Genomic DNA, 18,215 nt, shown 5'->3' on the forward strand with positions numbered 1-18,215 from the left:
AAGATGTTCCTAATGTAACCAACAATCCATTACCGACTCATAACAACGGGCCGATTATCAGAATAATTTGTGAAGATAGAGAGTTTGACCCAGCTATAAAAGCCATCATTTTCATAGCCGATATGAAAAGGAAACCAAAAGCTGTCACAAAACAAGACAAGGGGGAGAAGAAGAGAAAACCCACCCCACAGAATACAGAAAAGAAAGTAGAAGCCGAAACTGGGGCAGCGTGTTCAAAAGATGTTGTTCTCTATGTTCCCCAGGCCAAAAGAAAGAACAGATGTCATTGTTCCCTCCAAGAACGTTTGAGCTAAACAAGGGATCTAAAATGTATGTGCCTAAAGGGACCTACGTGGTACAGGGGCCAGTAATTCCACCAAGACTGAATGAGCCCGTGGTTATTGGCCGCGCACCACAGAAGCCCATAATAGACCCCACTACCGTTCCATGGAATTACAACAAGGCGGTAGTAACTTACAAGGGTAAAGAGATCTTGGGAGTAGTTAAGGAAAATAACCAAGCTGAGCAATACCTCAATCTGGAGGAAGTGAATAATTCCACAAAGAAGCATTTCCCACTCAAAAAACCAGTAAGTGCTGAAGAAGCAGAAGAATTCTTCCGAAAAATGAAAATGGCGGACTACGAGATAATTGACCAACTCCCGAAGTCTCTGCTCAAGTCTCTCTGTTGTCTCTACTAATGAATTCAACTGAACATCAAAAAGTGTTGATCAAAACTCTCAATGAAGCATATGTATCCATTGAAACCACTGTGGAACAGTTGGAGAGGATGGCGGAAAGGTTTTTTGCAGTCAATCAAATCTCTTTCAGCAAGAATGATTTCCCCCAGGGGCCACCCATAGCAAAGCCCTTCATCCGACAGTTAAATGCGAGGGATATTATGTGAAAAGGGTCATGCTAGATGGTGGTTATGGAGTAGATATTTGCCCTCTCTCAACTCTTCAACGAATGGAGATTGGTACTGAGAGAATCAGGCCCAACAACGTTTGTGTGCGTGCATTTGATGGTATCAAAAGAGACAACCATATGTGAGATTGAGCTGATTTTGACTATTGGTCTGGCGGATTTCGAGGTGACTTTTCAAGTCCTGGACATGGATACTTCCTATAATTTCCTCTTGGGAAGACCTTAGATTCACATAGCAGGGGTTGTACCTTCCACTCTCCACCAGATGGTGAAATTCGAACATGAAGATCAGGAGATTGTAGTCCATTGAGAGGATGAGCAATTGATTTACCGAGACCCGTCAGTACCATGTCTCGAGGCTAGGAAAGGAAGTGAACATATAGTTTATCAAGCTTTCGAGGTTGTGGTCGCAGACCAATGTGAAGAAGGAAACCCTTGTCCTCAACCTTTTCTCTCAAATGCGTCTATTATGGTTGCCAAGGAAATGATCAGGCATTGTTATAAACTCGAGAAGGGGATCGGGATGTTATTGCAAGGAATCACCGAATCTATCACTCTTGCTGCAAGTGAAAAGTTCTTTGGAGTAGGTTTCCAACCCACTCCAGCTAATGAAAAATGGGCAGATAAATGAAAGAACAATGTTTGGGTCTTGCCTCAGCCGGTTCCGCATCTTTATAGAACTTTCGTCAGGCCCAGGTATAATGAAGAAGAGGAAAATGAGGCCTTCACGACCAAGGAAATTGAAGAAATCTGTGGGGCTATGAGGTAGATGTTGTATGAAACTCACATGTTCCAACCGGGGGAAGGCTAAAGCACCGCTGAGGTGCTATACATGGGACTCAATGCCAAGCTGCAAAATTAGAAGGCAACTCCATTCCCAATCAGGCGGGAATCCCGGTAGTCCAGTACTGCCACTTTTTCTACATCACGGGTTATTTCAGGGTGTAACTCGGATGTTTTCTTTAGTTTCCTATTTTTAATTGCCAATATAAACCTTGTTATCTTCAAAATTCAATGAAATGTAATCAATATTTCATCGTTCATCTCTCTTTATTCTTTTTTATTTTGTTACTTTTTCTTATTTCTTCTTTCAGTTTAATAATACGACTTTAAATAACATGACATGCTTGTGGATTTCATGCCCATATCCAAACATGCTGTCACTAAGTGTCAATTTGGAGGTCCACAGGTTGCCGACCTACACTGATTATCCTCCTGTCTAGCAAAAGTAAAGAAAGTTCAAAACCGATATCAGTGACAAGATTAAAGAAGAGGTCACAAAACAGTTAAAAGCGGGGATGATCTGAGTGGTTCGATACACCACATGGTTAGATAATGTAGTTCCAGTGCTAAAGAAAGACGGGAAACTCGAATGTGTGTGGACTACAGAGATCTGAACAAAGCAAGTCCCAAGGATAATTTCTCTTTGCCGAACATCCACATCATTGTGGATAACTGTGGCAAATATGAGATACAGTCTTTTGTGGATTGTTATGTTGGGTATCATTAGGTCTTAATGGATGAAAAGGATGCGGAAAAGACAGCTTTAACAATACCCTGGGGCACCTACTATCACAGGGTCATGCCTTTTGGTCAGAAGAACGCCGGGGAAACATATATGAGGGCCATGACTGCCATTTTCATGACATGATGCACCAAGAGATAAAGGTGTATGTGGACGATGTGATCATCAAGTCCAAAACTCAGGATGACCATGTTTGGGACTTGAGAAAATTCTTTGAGCGGTTACGCAAATATGATTTGAAGCTAAACCCTGCCAAGTGCGCATTTGGAGTCCCATTTGGCAAACTCTTGGGTTTCGTAGTCAGCCGAAGGGGAATTGAGTTAGACCCAACAAAGATAAAGTCCATTCGGGATTTGCCTCCTCCGAAAACCAAGAAGGATGTTATGAGTTTATTGGGTAGATTGAACTACATCATCCGGTTCATTGCCCAGTTGACCTCCACGTGTGGACCCATATTCAAGCTGTTAAAGAAAGATGTAGGGATTAAATGGACAGATTAGTGTCAAGAATCCTTTAACAAAATCAAAGAATATCTGTCGAACCCACCAGTTTTGGTCCCACCAGAATATGGGAGGCCTCTGTTCTTGTATCTGACAGTCTTGGAAAATTATTTTGGTTGTGTCCTCGGGCAACACGATGTGACTGGAAAGAGAGAGCAAGTCATCTACTATCTGAGCAAGAAGTTTACCAATTATGAAGCCAAGTACACTTTATTGGAAAGAACTTGTTGCGCTTTAACTTAGGTCGCTCAGAAGCTGCGGCATTATTTGCTAGCCTACACCACTTACCTCACGACCAGGTTGAATCCTCTAAAGTACATATTCCAGAAGCTGATGCCCACGGGGAGCTTAGCAAAATGGCAGATATTACTCACTGAATTTGACATAGTCTATGTCACATGCACGACAATGAAAGCCCAAGCTTTAGCAGATCACCTTGCTGAAAACCCCGTTGATGATGAATACCAGCCTTTGAGCACCTATTTCCCGGATGAAGAGTTAAATTCAATTGAGGTACTATCTGAAGACACCAATGCTTGGAAAATGTTCTTCGATGAGGATGTGAACGCAAAAGGTATTAGAGTTGGGGCAATCTTGATTTCACCCACTGGTCAGCATTATCCAGCCACAACCCAGCTTCGGTTTTTCTGCACAAACAACACTGCTAAGTATGAAGCCTACATTATGGGTATGAACATGGCAATCGACCAAGATGTCGAAGAATTGTTGATTATGGGAGATTCAGATCTAATTATCCGACAAGCTCAAGGAGAATGGGAAACTCGAGATATCAAACTTATTCCCTACAGGCAACATGTGGAAGATCTTGGCAGGCGGTTCAAGTTAGTTGAGTTCAGGTACATTCCTCGTTTTCATAATGAGTTAGCTGATGCGCTCGCTACTTTGGCCTCGATGCTGCCATACCCAGGCAATGCCCACATTGACCAATTAGAAATTCAAATCTGGGAAAGGCACGGTAACTGCAATACGGTTGAGACAGAACCAAATATTCAGCCATGGTATCATGATATAAAGAGGTTTCTGGAAACTAAAGAATATCTCGAGCAAGCCAGTAGAGACCAAAAGAGAACCATTAGACGGCTCGCAAGTGGTTTCTTTTTGAGCAGCGAGGTCTTGTACAAAAGGAATCTGGATCTCAACTTGTTAAGATGTGTTGACGCCGAAGAGGCCGGAAGAATCATGTATGAAGTGCACGTAGGAGTGTGCGGACCCCACATGAATGGGTATGTTTTGGCAAAGAAAATCTTCCGAGCAGGCTATTATTGAATGACTATGGAAAACAACTGCTTCAGTTTCGTCCGGAAATGTCATCAATGTCAGGTGCACGGTGATTTGATTCATGCACCGCCTATAGAACTGCATCCCATGTCAGCACCTTGGCCATTTGTTGCTTAGGGCATGGACGTCATTGGGCCGATTGAGTCAAAAGCTTCAAATGGGCATAGATTCATATTTGTCGTTATCGACTACTTCACAAAGTGGGTTGAAGCAATTACTCTCAAATCTATCACCACGAAAGCTGTGGTAAACTTCATGCATTCTAATCTCATCTGCCATTTTGGTATTCGTGCACATTACGGATAATGCTGCAAATTTGAATAGCCACTTGATGAGGGAGATATGTGATAAGCTTAAGATCACGCATCGAAATTCTACTCCTTATTGGTCCAAAGACAATGGTGTCGTCGAAGCAGCAAACAAGAACATCAAAAAGATTTTGAGAAAGATGATTCAAAGTTCCAGGCAGGGCATGAAAAGTTGTCGTTTGCATTGTTGGGATATCACACTACTATGCGCACATCAGTTGGAGCAACCCCATATCTTTTGGTTTATGGCACTGAAGCCGTAATACCCGCAGAAGTTGAAATCCCTTCTCTTCGGATCATTGTTGAAGCTGAAATTGAAGACAGTGAGTGGGTCAAAACCTGTCTGGAACAGTTAACCCTGATCGATGAAAAGCGAATGGCCGCAGTCTGCCACGAGCAATTGTATCAACAAAGAATGGCCCGTGCCCACAACAAGAAAGTGCGGCCTAGAAACTTTGAAGTGGGGCAACTCGTTTTAAGGCGTATTCTTCCCCATCATCAGGAAGCAAAAGGAAAGTTTGCTCCTAATTGGAAGGGACCATACATTATCAGAAAATTGTTGCCAATAGGGGCATTATACCTAGGAGACATCGAAGGAAATGACCCCGAAACAGCTGTAAATGCAGATGCAGTCAAAAGCTACTATGTTTAATCCTTCTGTAGCAATAACATTATCCGATTGGGATGATGAAAGATTTCATTTTCGCTACCCCAAACACTTTAATCCTTTGATAACCCTTTCTTTCGTTACCCTCTTTGGAACTTGAAGACGTTTGTAAAAAAAAGCAACAAAATAAAAGAAAAAGAAAAAGAAAAAACAACAAAACAACAAAAACAAAATGTTTTTCTGAACTACGTTCGACTTGATTCCGAAAGGATACGTAGGTAGCCTCTCTCTAGGGTTCAGTCACACCAAAACAAAAATCTAGTTTCCCCCAAAAAGGGAAACTGGGGCAGATGTTATAATGGTTCGACGATGATTCTGCCTGAACCATTCCAAAGTTGTAATTCGATCCAAGTTCTTTTTACCCAAACCTTGTTCAAGTCCTTCCAATCAATCGATGCAATCAAGATGAGAGAAATAAAATGAGAGAGTCTTATTGGTTACCTACGGGCACCGTAAGGCGATAGTGAGCAGAGAAACTGAAAAACGAGAGAGTCTTGTTAGTGAAAACTCGTAAAGAGCACTATAAGGCAACGGTGAGAACAGAAATGAGAGAGGTCGATTGGCGAAAACCCACAAAGGGTGCCGTTGATTGAAAAGAAAAAATCACCCACCACCATTGGCACCAGAAGAGTCCTGGCAAGGTTTCTCAATTTTAAAACATGGGTCGCAATGGGTTTATGAGAGGTTGGATAGTTGTGCAGATCAGGTATCCAGTCCAAGAAGCATGTCATATCTATTAAAGTCTGCGTGCACTCCAGATAAGTCCTTCTTTCCTCTCCGAAAGAGACACTTCTCCTTAAATTCACTTTCTTGTCCTATGTTTACTTTCCTTTGAACCCCTTTCGGTCTAACTCTGTTCCGAAACTAATACAAATAAAAGGCGGCAAGATTGGTTTTACAGGTTTCTTCTTAATAAAAGCCAAGTCCAACGACAAGTACCCAGCCTCAGTGGATGCATCAAGTCGATCTTGGCTGACCATGATGGCTGATGCTCTGAAATCAAAGTTATTGAAAATGAAAAGAAATCCAAAGTCAAAAGCCCCTAGAGGCAGAATAAGGTGAAAGGACGAAAGCCCCACAAGGGTGAACCGTCATCTGGAAAGTCTGGAAATATGAGTTCCTCGGTTTAGGAGAGAGATCAATCTTCAGAAAAGCCAACAAGCAGCAGAGGTTCTCACCAAAAGAGTTGGGCCAAGATAGAGTGATCAAAAACAATCAAGGCCACAAAACCAACCACCGTTTCAAACTAACAATTGTTCTTTGTTTGAAAATTTGAAGCAGGCCAATCCAAAGCAACTGCGCAAGAAACAGGTGCAACCAAAAAGGAAAAAGAAATGTGCAAACGCTAGAAACAGCCTAGCAACAACAACCGATAAAAAGGGAAGTCCACTCCAATTTTTCTTTCCCGCATTTACTCATTCCTTGAAATAAAAAAAAAGAAAGGAAAACAATTTGAAAAAAAAAAGAAAGGCAAGAAGAAAATTCAAAAAATGGTAGTTTAGAATCCCCAATCTCAATCTTTTATGCTTTTCCAACATAGGGTCCCCACCCCCTAGTTGAGATTTTTAGACATAGGGTGTCCATCCCCTAGTCACCTTTTGCCAACATAGGATCTCCAACCCCTAGTTCAGATTTTTTTAGAAATAGGGTCTCCATTCCCTAGTCGCCATTTGCCAACAAAGGATCTCCAACCCCTAGTTGAGATTTTTTTAGACATAGGTTCTCCATCCCCTAGTCTCCTTTTGCCAACATAGGGTCTCCAACACCTAGTTGAGATTTTTAGACATAGGGTCTCCATCCCCTAGTCGCCTTTTGCCAACATAGGGTCTCCAACCCCTAGTAGAGATTTTTTAGACATAAGGTCTACATCCCCTAGTCGCCTTTTGCGAGTATAGGGTATCCAACCCCTAGTTGAGATTTTTAGACATAGGGTCTCCATTCCCTAGTCGCCTTTTGCCAACATAGCGTCTCCAACCCCTAGTTGTGATTTTTAGACATAGGGTCTCCATCCACTAATTGCCTTTTGCCAACATAGGGTCTCCAACCCCTAGTTGAGATTTTTAGACATAGGGTCTCCATCCCCTAGTCGCCTTATGCCAACATAGGGTCTCCAACCCCTAGTTGAGATTTTAGACATAGGGTCTCCATCCCTTAGTCGTCTTTCTCCAACATAGGGTCTCTAACCCCTAGTTCAGATTTTAGAAATAGGGGCTCCATCCCCTAGTTGCCTTTTGCCAAAATAGGGTCTCCAACCGCTAGTTGAGATTTTTAGACATAGGATCTCCATCCCCTAGTCGCCTTTTGCCAACGTAGGGTCTCCAACCCCTAGTTGAGATTTTAGACATAGGGTCTCCATCCCCTAGTCGCCTTTTGCCAACATAGGGTCTCCAACACCTAGTTGAGATTTTAGACATAGGGTCTCCATCCCCTAGTCGCCTTTTGCCAACATAGGGTCTCCAACCCCTAGTTGAGATTTTTAGACATATGTTCTCCATCCTCTAGTCGCCTTTTGCCAACATAGGGTCTCCAACCCTTAGTTGAGATTTTTAGACATAGGTTCTCCATCCCTTAGTCTCCTTTTGCCAATGTATGATCTCCAACCCCTAGTTGAGATTTTAGACATAAGGTCTTCATCCCCTAGCCGCCTTTTGCCAACATAGGGTCTCCAAGCCCTAGTTGAGATTTTAGACATAGGGTCTCCATCCCCTAGTGGCCTTTTGCCAACATAGGGTCTCCAACCCCTAATTGAGATTTTTAGACATAGGGTCTCCATCCCCTAGTCGTCTTTTGCCAACATAGGGTCTCCAACTCCTAGTTGAGATTTTAGACATAGGATCTCAATCCCCTTGTCGCCTTTTGCCAACATAAGGTCTCCAATCCCTAGTTGAGATTTTTAGACATAGGGTCTCCATCCCCTAGTCGCCTTTTGGCAACGTAGGGTCTCCAAACCCTAGTTGAGATTTTAGACATAGTGTTTCCACCGCCTTTTGCCAACATAGGGTCTCCAATACCTAGTTGAGATTTTAGACATAGGGTCTCCACCGACTTTTGCCAACATAGGGTCTCCAACCCCTAGTTGAGATTTTTAGACATAGGGTTTCCATCCCCTAGTCGCCTTTTACCAACATAGGGTCTCCAACCCCTAGTTGAGATTTTAGAGACATAGGGTCTTCATCCCCTAGTCGTCTTTTGCCAACATAGGGTCTCCAACCCCTAGTTGAGATTTTAGACATAGGGTCTCCATCCCCTAGTCGTCTTTTGCCAACATAGGGTCTCCAATCCCTAGTTAAAGTTTTTTAGATATAGGGTCTCCATCCCCTGGTCACATTTTGTCAACATAGGGTCTCCAACCCCTAGTTGAGATTTTAGACATAGGGTCTCCATCCCCTAGTCGCCTTTTGCCAACGTAGGGTCTCCAACCCCTAGTTGAGATTTTTAGACTTAGGGTCTCCATCCCCTAGTTGCCTTTTACCAATATAGGGTCTCTAATCCCTAGTTGAGATTTTTAGACATAGGGCCTCCACTCCCTAGTCACATTTTCCAACACAGGGTCTCCACTCCCTGGTTGAGTTTTATAGTTATAGGTCTCCATTCCCTAATCCCTTTCTCTTAAAGATACATGATCCTTATTTTTTTTTTCAGTAGAGAAATAGTGTAGGGTTTTGTTATTATAACTCACGAAATTTTCCTAGTGAAAACTGGGGCAGAAAAATTTCGTTCGCTTATTTGTTTTGGTGTCTGAGCAGGTTTGACCTCGAGGCACAGGATTCAAGACGACCAAAAAAATGAGTCTCAATCCAAAATAAAGAAAAGAAGAAGAAAAAGAGTAAAAATAAATGAACTCAAAGTGCTGAAGTGGAGAAGGATGCGGACTGCTCAAGGTATAATTGAAGTCACAGGCTTCGCGTGTTCCACCTTGATCCAAAGATGAAGAATGAACCAGCGGCTGCAGTTGACGAGCATCATGATTCAGATCGGAGTCTACGGCAAGAGCCAGCCAAGACCTGAGATCAAGCTTTAAAGGATTTATAGATAGGAATCTTGTAACTCATAGTTGATAGACTTAGCTAGTTTAGCTTTTTATTTTTTTATTTTGGTGTAATAAGGAGTTCAGCAAGCAGTAGCCGCAGCAGCAACAATGAAATCACAGCTTCCCAATAGTCCCAGCTACCGAAACTTCCAGAACTATACTGATCTGATTCCTTTATAGCCAAGGATATGTAGGCAACCTCTGAAGCAAGGTTCGGTCAGGCTCTTTCAAAAATTCTTCTCATGGAGTTTCAAACGGGCAAAAATCCCTCATAATTGCTCATTTTATCTTTTCCCGAAAACACTCCGTGTCTCCGAGCAAAGAGGGGTAGCTGTGAGCACGTGATTTTTGCCTCACATGAATTACTCCTATAGAATTCCAAAGAATTAGATTTTTCTTTTAATTATTTGTTATTTTATGATTATTGTAGAATTTTTATGATTATTTGCATTTTTGTGTGCATGTTTAATTTTTATTTAATTCATAAAAAATACAAAAATACATTGCATTTTCATTTAGGACTTAATTTTATATTTTATATTAATTAGTAAATTAGTTGTTTTACAAAATTAGAAAAAATCATAAAAATAGTTCATTTTGCATTTTTAACTCTTTAATTTTCGAATTGTTATAGTTTTCTCTTAATTTAGGACTTAATTAATTTTTGTAATTACTATAAAGAGTAATTTGGTAGATTAATTTAGTTCTTAGAAGATAATTTAGGTTTATTTTAATTTGAAAAAGAAAGAAAATTGGAAAATGAAAAGAAATAAAGAGAACTGATTTTTTGGGCTCCTTTAATTATGTTCCCCCCAAGCCCAATTAATTTCACTCATTACCCGTCTAATTTCAGGCCCAATTCTTCCCCATACCCGGTCCACCCCTTCAAATGACCAAACGACCCCGTTTTCAGTTCCCCCGATCTGAACCGTTGATCTCACTTGATCGAACGACCCGGAAGTAGCCTGTCTAGGTGTATATAACTGTCTGAAGGGCTACACCCCCCAGTTCATCTCTTCACTTCATCTCCCTCACCAGAGACCAAAACCCTAAGCGCCGCCCTAATATTCTCACCCTCTCCGGTGGCGCTGCCGCCTCAAATCGGCCCCAAATTAACACCACAAAACCCCCATGGCCTCCTCTTTCCTAATCCCTAACTAGCATCTCTCGAATCCTCTACACTGGTTTGAATCTTGAATCTAAGGTTGAAGCCCTAAGCCCCAAAATCAACTTACATCGGATCTGTGGCATGCAAGACCCAGACCTCCGCACTTTCGAGTTTCAAAGCCTTATTTAACACAAAATTAATGATTTTTGCTTGTTATTCACAAAAAACAAGTGATTAGCACTGACTTTGGTTAAATCGGAGATTCCAATGTTGTTTCAAGCATTAACTGGGTAAGTTTTCATTCATTTTTCTATCCGTTTATGTATTTCACCTTCTATTCCCTTTCTTTTCTTCTCCTTTTCTCTAAATAGTTTTCCTCTGATTCGAAATTAGTAAAGGTTCAAATTCTAAACCTAGATTTTCCCTTTGTTTGTTCTGTGTTTACATTCGTACCGTGTGTTTCCCAATTCTTTTCCAATTTTAAAAGGTTGTTCGTTGAGTTTTGCTTGGATTATTCATTCGCCTGTTCAGGTTTTATTCTAGTCATGTTAAGCTTCTGATTTTGTGTTAGTCTTATATTCAGCTTAATTAGATTTTGTGGCTAGTTTAATTATAGCTCATTTGTGTTAGTTTAAGATTTAGTCATTTAGATAAGTTTTTGGTTTTGAAATCATTCAAGTTGTTTTCTCTTCTGCTTTTCATGGATCACTAAAATAATTTGCTGATTTGGTTTGGGTTTTGGGGTTCATTTCTGACCTAGTTTCAAGGAAATCCCACTCATTTTGCTTTGGGCCTTGGGTCAGGCTTGACCCATTTGATTTGCTGGGGGTAAATAACAAGGTTTTAAAGGGTAGTCTGGGAAGTTTGGGTATGGAAATGTTGTGTAACTGATTTAGAAAGCTGCCTATAAGGTGGGTTTGGGACTAGTTTAAAAACCAGATTTTAAGACTAAGGATTCAATAGCAAAAATGAAAATTGGAGAAGGATTAAAGGGCAAAAATTGAAATCATTTCTGCTGCCCTAAAGCTTCTCTATAAAGGGCTATTTTCTTCACTCCCAAGGGGAGATTTTTTTTCATAGATTCAAAACCCTAAAAAGTAGAAAAGGGTGAGTTGAAATATACATAAAATCCTTTGCATTTTAATGGAAATTGGTCTAGTTCTACTGTCATTCTTTAGAGTTTGAAATCTTTCAAGAATTTCTGGTCATTTTGGGTTTAAAAATGGTTTAAAGAGGCTGAGTTTGCTGTTTTTGCTGAGTTGATTCTGCTATTGCTGTTGCTAACTCTTCATTTTCCTTCTTTCTCTTCCAATTTCCAGGTACTCTTTTGAACCATGAGTGGATATGAAGTTTGAATATGTTGTTGCATGAAAGACATGTCTTCTTGTTGATGTCAATAATAATCATGTTGTTTTAGGGCCTTATTTTTTACATTGCCCTTAGGCTATTCATTTCTGATTCCATTCTTCTTGTCCATTTCATCATGTTTTAAGTTTATCGTGATATGTTCTTGTTGCGAATGGATTTGTTCTATAGTATATGGTCAAAATCCATGTTGAGAATAGCAATTTGCATAGTAGCCTTATTTAAAGTTGTAGTACAATCAGTTCAGTGTTTATTATTCTTTGAAAAGAGGATTTGAACCGTTGCAATGGTTTTGAGGTTTGGTTTGTTGTTGTGAAGGATGAGTTGAGGCCCATGTTGTGTGTATTTTGGGAGAAGATTTCATGTTACTGCATAAACACTGTCCAAATTGATTAATATTAGAAGTCAAATGTTGCTATGGGTAGTAGAATGTATGCATTTGGAAATTAACTATTTGTTTAAGGTCATTTGGAATGGGATTCAATGTGTGGAACGGGATAGAGTTGAGCTTATACTGGTAGATGTATTCTTTATTTTGAATCATGCTAGTTTTTGGTTCGAATTCATAAATTCTATTAGATTGTAAATGATTGTGTTGTTATGACATTAAGGAATACATTTATCATAGAATGTGGTTGAACATCAAGAACATGCTTTGTATTTGTCTACATTTGCAAGAGCTTGACAGTAGCTGTTTTAATTTCAAGTTCTCATGAAGAATTGTAATTTTGCTTAATTGACTGTGCTGGATCATACAATTGGGCCTTTAGCGTTGGCCCAGTGCTTTCTCGATATCCTAGTGTGCTTTTGGATTTCACTCAAGCCTGGTTCCCCTGTGATTTTTGACATGTAAGCTTACAAAAGCCAATTGGGCCCTTCACACAACCAAATGCCCAATTGTTCTTCAATACCCGCCCTTTTATTGTTAGTTTCAATTCGAGTTTTAGCTTAAAAATAATTTTAAACCCCCTAAAGCCTTCTTTAATTAATTAACTCCTTTAAAAATTAGTTTTGAGGCGTGCCATAAGCCAAAGTAGATAACCCATGACCCTTGTATAATTAATAATAATTCTTTAAGATCGAGGTGCGCCATTTTTAAACTTTCCATGGCCCTCGCAAACTTCTTATTAGTTCAAACCATCATAGTTTGCTTTAGGCCCGATTTAGATTAGTATTGCGATTATATATACGTTTGCATAATATGATTGCAATTTTAATTCTAAAAGTAACTCGAGGGATGCGTTCGCGCAACTTCAACCAAACTTTTTTAATAAATCAACAAAAGCGATATTAATCGTGGACATGTTCGCGTGACATGATTTTGACACGCCAAAAGAAAAGAATATACATACGCGTAACTCAATTCTTTAATTACGCATAATTCAAGTGATTAAAAGCGGTTAAAAAGGTAAATGCACATAGGTTCTAAAATGAGTAGTTAAACAATTTAAGCCAAGTATAAATCACTAAGTGACCTTGACCTTGCTAGAACCACGGAACCTGAAAATGCCTAACACCTTCTCTCGGGTTAACAAAATTCCTTACATAGAATTTCTAGTTCGCAAACTTCACAAGGAAAGTCGAAATTTCCTCGATTTGAGATTTAAAATAAACAGGTGACTTGGGACAGCAATTAAAATATTCCAAGTGGCGACTCTAAGAATTAAATAAATAATCTCATAACGAATAATGCCACTTAAATTGGAAAAAACTCTCGTATACCCCCTCGGGGTGTAAAAGCAGGAGGTGTGACAACTGGAAGGACTGAGTCACAACACGGCACTACATATCATAATGCAATTTGAGGAAAATTCATCGCCAGGGTCCTGATAGATGGGGGTTCAAGTCTCAACATTTGTCCATTGACTACTTTGAAGAAATTGGGTAAAGGTTTGCATGAAATACGAGCAGGAATTATGAACGTGAAAGCATTCAATGGGTCCCAAAGGGCCACAATCTGGGAGACCAACCTCTGTTTGCAAATGGGCCCGACTTGGTTTGATGTTGAATTTCAAGTATTGGACATATCTTCCACATACAATTTGTTGTTGGGACAAATGTGGATACATGCTGATGGGGCCGTTGCCTCTTCTCTACACCAGGATGTGAAGTTCGAATGGAATCATCAGGAAGTAATCATCCACGGGGATGGTAGTAATCCCATTTACACCAATCAAACTATTTTGGTTGTCAAGAATAGAAGGAAGTTGGGGGGAGAAACGTACCATTACATCGAGCGCGTCAATGCAATTGAGAAAGACAAATGGTGGAGTAACAAGATTAAAAGCATATTGTTATGGACAGGGTATGAACCCGGCAAGGGTCTCGGCAAGAATCTCCAAGGGATTACCAAGCCGGTACAAATAAAGCGCCATGGTACGACTTTTGGACTTGAATATCAGTACACCTGACAGGAGTACAATGATTGGTCACTGCCATGGCGTGGTCCTTATTACCCTCTTGAACAGCCAATACCGCATTTGCACCAGACATTTCAACAAATTGACATGATATGTGGGTCTGAAGAAAATGAAGCTTTAGCTGGGCTAAGGAACCTATTTCTAGATGACGAAGACATGGATTGGAGTGCAATAGTTGAGGAGGAGGAGGAGGAAGACCTTACAATTCAGACCGTGGGAAAAGGAGCTATTTTTATCCCAAGCCCGTCGAGTTCCTGGGTAGCCTGGAAATTAGCATGATTTATTTTTAAAATAATGTTTGAGCATTTATGACATTTTCAATATTTTGTTTTTGAACATATTTTGTTTAAAATAATTGCTCGAGTCATCGACCCGTACTTGTTTGATGTTTTCAAGATTTATTTAATGCATTGCTATTTTAGTATTTATTATTATCCTTTACATTTCTCTACAATAGTATTATTACTTATCTTGATGAACCGACAACTCTGACATGTAATGAAACAAGGCAACATAAGGATAGTGACTTACAGGAATTAGAAGAAGAAGATATAATACCTGAAGAAATTTCCAGAGAAGTGGAAAATTTTGAGAACAAGCCTAAGTCTAATCTAGACGAAACCGAGATAGTCAATTTGGGAGATTCTGAAACAGTCAAAGAAACTCGCATAAGCATTCACCTGTCACTATCAGAGAAAGAAGAGTACACCCGTTTTCTGAAAGAGTATGAAGACATTTTTTCATGGACTTATGATGATATGAATGGTTTGAGCACATCTATAGTGGCTCATAAACTACCTACCAACCCAATGTGTCCGCCTATAAAGTAGAAGCTCAGAAAGTTCAAGTCAGATATGAGTTTGAAAATAAAATATGAAGTCACCAAGCAGATCAAAGCTAAGGTTCTCAGAGTGGTCGAATATCCTACCTGGTTGGATATCATCGTGCCAGTTCCAAAGAAGGATGGGAAGGTCAGAGTATGTTGTCTATCGAGATTACCCAATATACACACACTAATCGACAACTGTGCCAAGCATGAACTCCAATCCTTTGCAGATTGCTTCGCGGGATATAATCAGATTTGGATGTATGAAGAGGATGCCGAGAAGACATCCTTTATTACGCCATGGGGAGTGTATTTTTGGTTTGAAGAATGCTGGGGCCACTTATATGAGATCCATGACAACCATTTTCCAGGACATGATACACAATGAGATAGAAGTGTACGTGGATGATGTCATCATCAAATCCAAGAAGGATACAAATCATATAGTGGATTTGAGAAAGTTCGTTGATCGACTTCGGAGGTACAATCTGAAACTGAACCCCGCAAAATGTGCTTTTGGGGTCCCTGCCGGGAAGTTGTTAGGATTCATCGTCAGCCACCGAGGAATAGAGCTAAACCCGTCAAAATTCAAAGCTATCCAGGATTTTCCACCTCCAAAGAATAAGAAAGATATGATGAGTTTCTTGGGGCGTCTCAATTATATTAGCCGCTTCATAGCACAATCGACCGTGATCTGTGAGCCAATTTTCCAAATGTTAAAGAAGGATGCCGCAACAAGTTGGACTGAAGACTGCTAGAAAGCTTTTCACAAAATCAAGGAATATTTGTCCACACCACCAGTTGGTCCCGCCAGAACCGGGAGACCTCTGCTACTCTATTTGTCTGTACTAGATGGGGCTTCGGGTTGTGTCTTGGGACATCAAGACGAGACGGGGATAAAAGACCAGGCCATATACTATCTGAGTAAGAAGTTCACACCCTATGAAGCATAGTATTTTTTGCTGGAACGCACCTGTTGTGCCCTGACGTGGATAGCTCAGAAATTGAGGCACTACTTCTGTGCCTACACTACATATCTCATATCAAGGATGGATCATCTGAAATACATTTTCTAGAAACTCATGCCTACAGGGAAACTAGCAAAATGGTAGATATTGTTGAGTCAATTTGATATTGTTTTTGTAACTCAGAAGGAAGTCAAGGGACAGGCATTACCAGATCATCTTGCAGAAAATCCTATAGGAGGAGAATATGAACCACCGAAAATGTATTTTCCCAATAAAGAAGTATCATTTGTAGGAGAAGATATCATCGAAACTTACGACAGTTGGAGAATGTTCTTCAATGGGGCTTCGAACTTCAAAGGAGTGGGTATTGGAGCCATTTTGGTGTCATAGACAGCTCAGCATTACCCGGTATCCGCAAAACTCAGGTTTCCGTACACTAACAATATAGAAGAATATGAGGCTTGCATCTTGGGGCTCAATTTGGCCATTGACATGAATATCTAGGAATTGCTGGTAATTAGTGATTTAGATCTTCTGGTACATCAGGTTCTAGGAGAGTGGGATAAAAAGAATACCAAAATATTACCATATTTATATGATCTGCAAGAGTTGATGAAGAGGTTCATAAAGATAGAGTTCAAACATGTTCCGAGAATCCATAATGAATTCGCAGACGCATTGGCCACTTTGTCTTCCATGATAATGCACCCGGACACATCGACCAGCTTATTGGGCTCATGTTGAAGAAGAAACGGATGGGAATCTGTGGTTCCATGATGTCAAGGAATACTTGGCAAAAGGAGAATACCCGAAGCTTACAAATCATACTCAGAAATGCACACTCTGAAGATTAGCCAACCATTTCTTCCAAAGTGGAGGAATTCTGTACAGAAGGACTAAAGACCTAGGATATTACGGTGCACTAATGTCAAGGAAGCTTCCAAACTGCTCTAAGAGATACATGCCGGAACTTGCGGACCGCATATGAATGATTTCGTTTTAGCCAAGAAAATATTGAAAGCAGGATATTTTTGGATGACTATGGAAACAAACTGCATCAGGTATGTCTAAAGGTATCACCAGTGTCAAATACATGCATATATGATACGGGTACCACCAAATGAACTCAATCCAATAAGTGCACCTTGGCCTTTTGCCGCTTGGGGAATGGATGTCATCGGTCCGATCGAGCCCGCTACTTCGAATGGGCACAGATTCATTTTAGTAGCCATAGACTACTTCATAAAATGGATTGAGGTTGCATCTTATAAGGCTGCAACTAAGAAATTCGTCGCAAATTTTGTGAGGGAACGTATTGTTTGCCGATTCGGGGTACCAAAATCCATCATCACCAACAATGCCGCCAACTTCAATAGTGACTTAATGAAAGCCATGTCTGAAATCTTCAAAATCGAGCATAAGAATTCCACATGCCTCAAATGAGTGGAGTCGTGGAGGCTGCAAATAATATCATCAAGAAAATATTGAGAAATATGGTAGACAATCACAAGCAATGGCACGAGAAATTACCATTTTCCTTATTGGGGTACCGTACCACAGTTTGCACATCAACCGGGGCAAATCCCTACTTGTTGGTATACGGTACTAAATTTGTTATTACCGCCGAAGTTGAAATTCCTTCTTTAAGAATCATACAAGAAGTTGAACTCAGCGACGCAAAATGGATACAAAGCCGCTATGAACAATTGGCTCTTATTGACGTGAAAAGAATGAATGTGGAATGCCATGGTCAACCTCTTCAGAACAGAATGTCCAGAGCTTTCAACAAAAAGGTCAGACCCAGACAGTTCACACCAGGGCAGCTGGTGCTAAACCGGATCTTTCCGCATCAAGATGAATCCAAAGGGAATTTTTCACCCAATTAGCAAGTGCCCTACATGGTTCAAAGAGTACTAACAGGAGGAGCACTCATACTCGCGGAAATGGATGGAGAGATTTGGCCAAAGCCTATCAATTCAAACGCAGTCAAAAGATACTATGTTTAGATTGTTTGCATTTCTTCATCTGATGTAATTGAACAACGTTTGACCTGATTCACATTTAAGAGGGGATACATAGGCAGTCATGTGGGTTCGGTCATATCTTTATAAAATCTTCATTTTCCCCATGGTCAGAAACTGGGGCAGTATTTTGAGAAGGACCCTCAAAATTCTGGAGCATGTTCAGCCAATTTCATCATATACGGAATGACCAAAGAACCGCTTATTAAACTGGGGTAGAATTTTGAAGAGGACCCTCAAAATTCTAATGCA

At 40.4% G+C, this 18,215-nt stretch overlaps 2 protein-coding genes across 2 annotated transcripts; both read left to right on the forward strand.

The window, feature by feature from the left end:
- The first annotated feature begins 3,359 nt into the window (after positions 1-3,359).
- On the forward strand, positions 3,360-15,732 carry LOC138872782 (uncharacterized). Its single transcript, XM_070151198.1, has 6 exons — positions 3,360-3,619; positions 13,551-14,085; positions 14,197-14,406; positions 14,571-14,913; positions 15,028-15,119; positions 15,205-15,732. Exons 1-6 carry the CDS (start codon positions 3,360-3,362, stop codon positions 15,730-15,732), a joined length of 1,968 nt encoding a protein of 655 aa, XP_070007299.1.
- A 1,703-nt stretch (positions 15,733-17,435) lies between these two features.
- LOC138872783 (uncharacterized) lies at positions 17,436-17,828 on the forward strand. Its single transcript, XM_070151199.1, has one exon. The coding sequence runs from the start codon at positions 17,436-17,438 to the stop codon at positions 17,826-17,828; it is 393 nt and encodes a 130-aa protein (XP_070007300.1).
- Positions 17,829-18,215: the final 387 nt, after the last annotated feature.

This window comes from Nicotiana sylvestris, chromosome 7 (assembly GCF_000393655.2).
Source record: "Nicotiana sylvestris chromosome 7, ASM39365v2, whole genome shotgun sequence".
NCBI lineage: Eukaryota > Viridiplantae > Streptophyta > Magnoliopsida > Solanales > Solanaceae > Nicotiana > Nicotiana sylvestris.

Coding starts and splice junctions, on each gene's coding strand:
- LOC138872782 (XM_070151198.1), top strand. CDS start 3,360: ATGAAAGCCCAAGCTTTAGCAGATCACCTTGCTGAAAACCCCGTTGAT. Junction 3,620..13,550: donor TGCACAAACAACACTGCTAA/GTATGAAGCCTA, acceptor ATTCATCGCCAG/GGTCCTGATAGATGGGGGTT. Junction 14,086..14,196: donor TCCAAGGGATTACCAAGCCG/GTACAAATAAAG, acceptor CCTCTTGAACAG/CCAATACCGCATTTGCACCA.
- LOC138872783 (XM_070151199.1), top strand. CDS start 17,436: ATGGTAGACAATCACAAGCAATGGCACGAGAAATTACCATTTTCCTTA.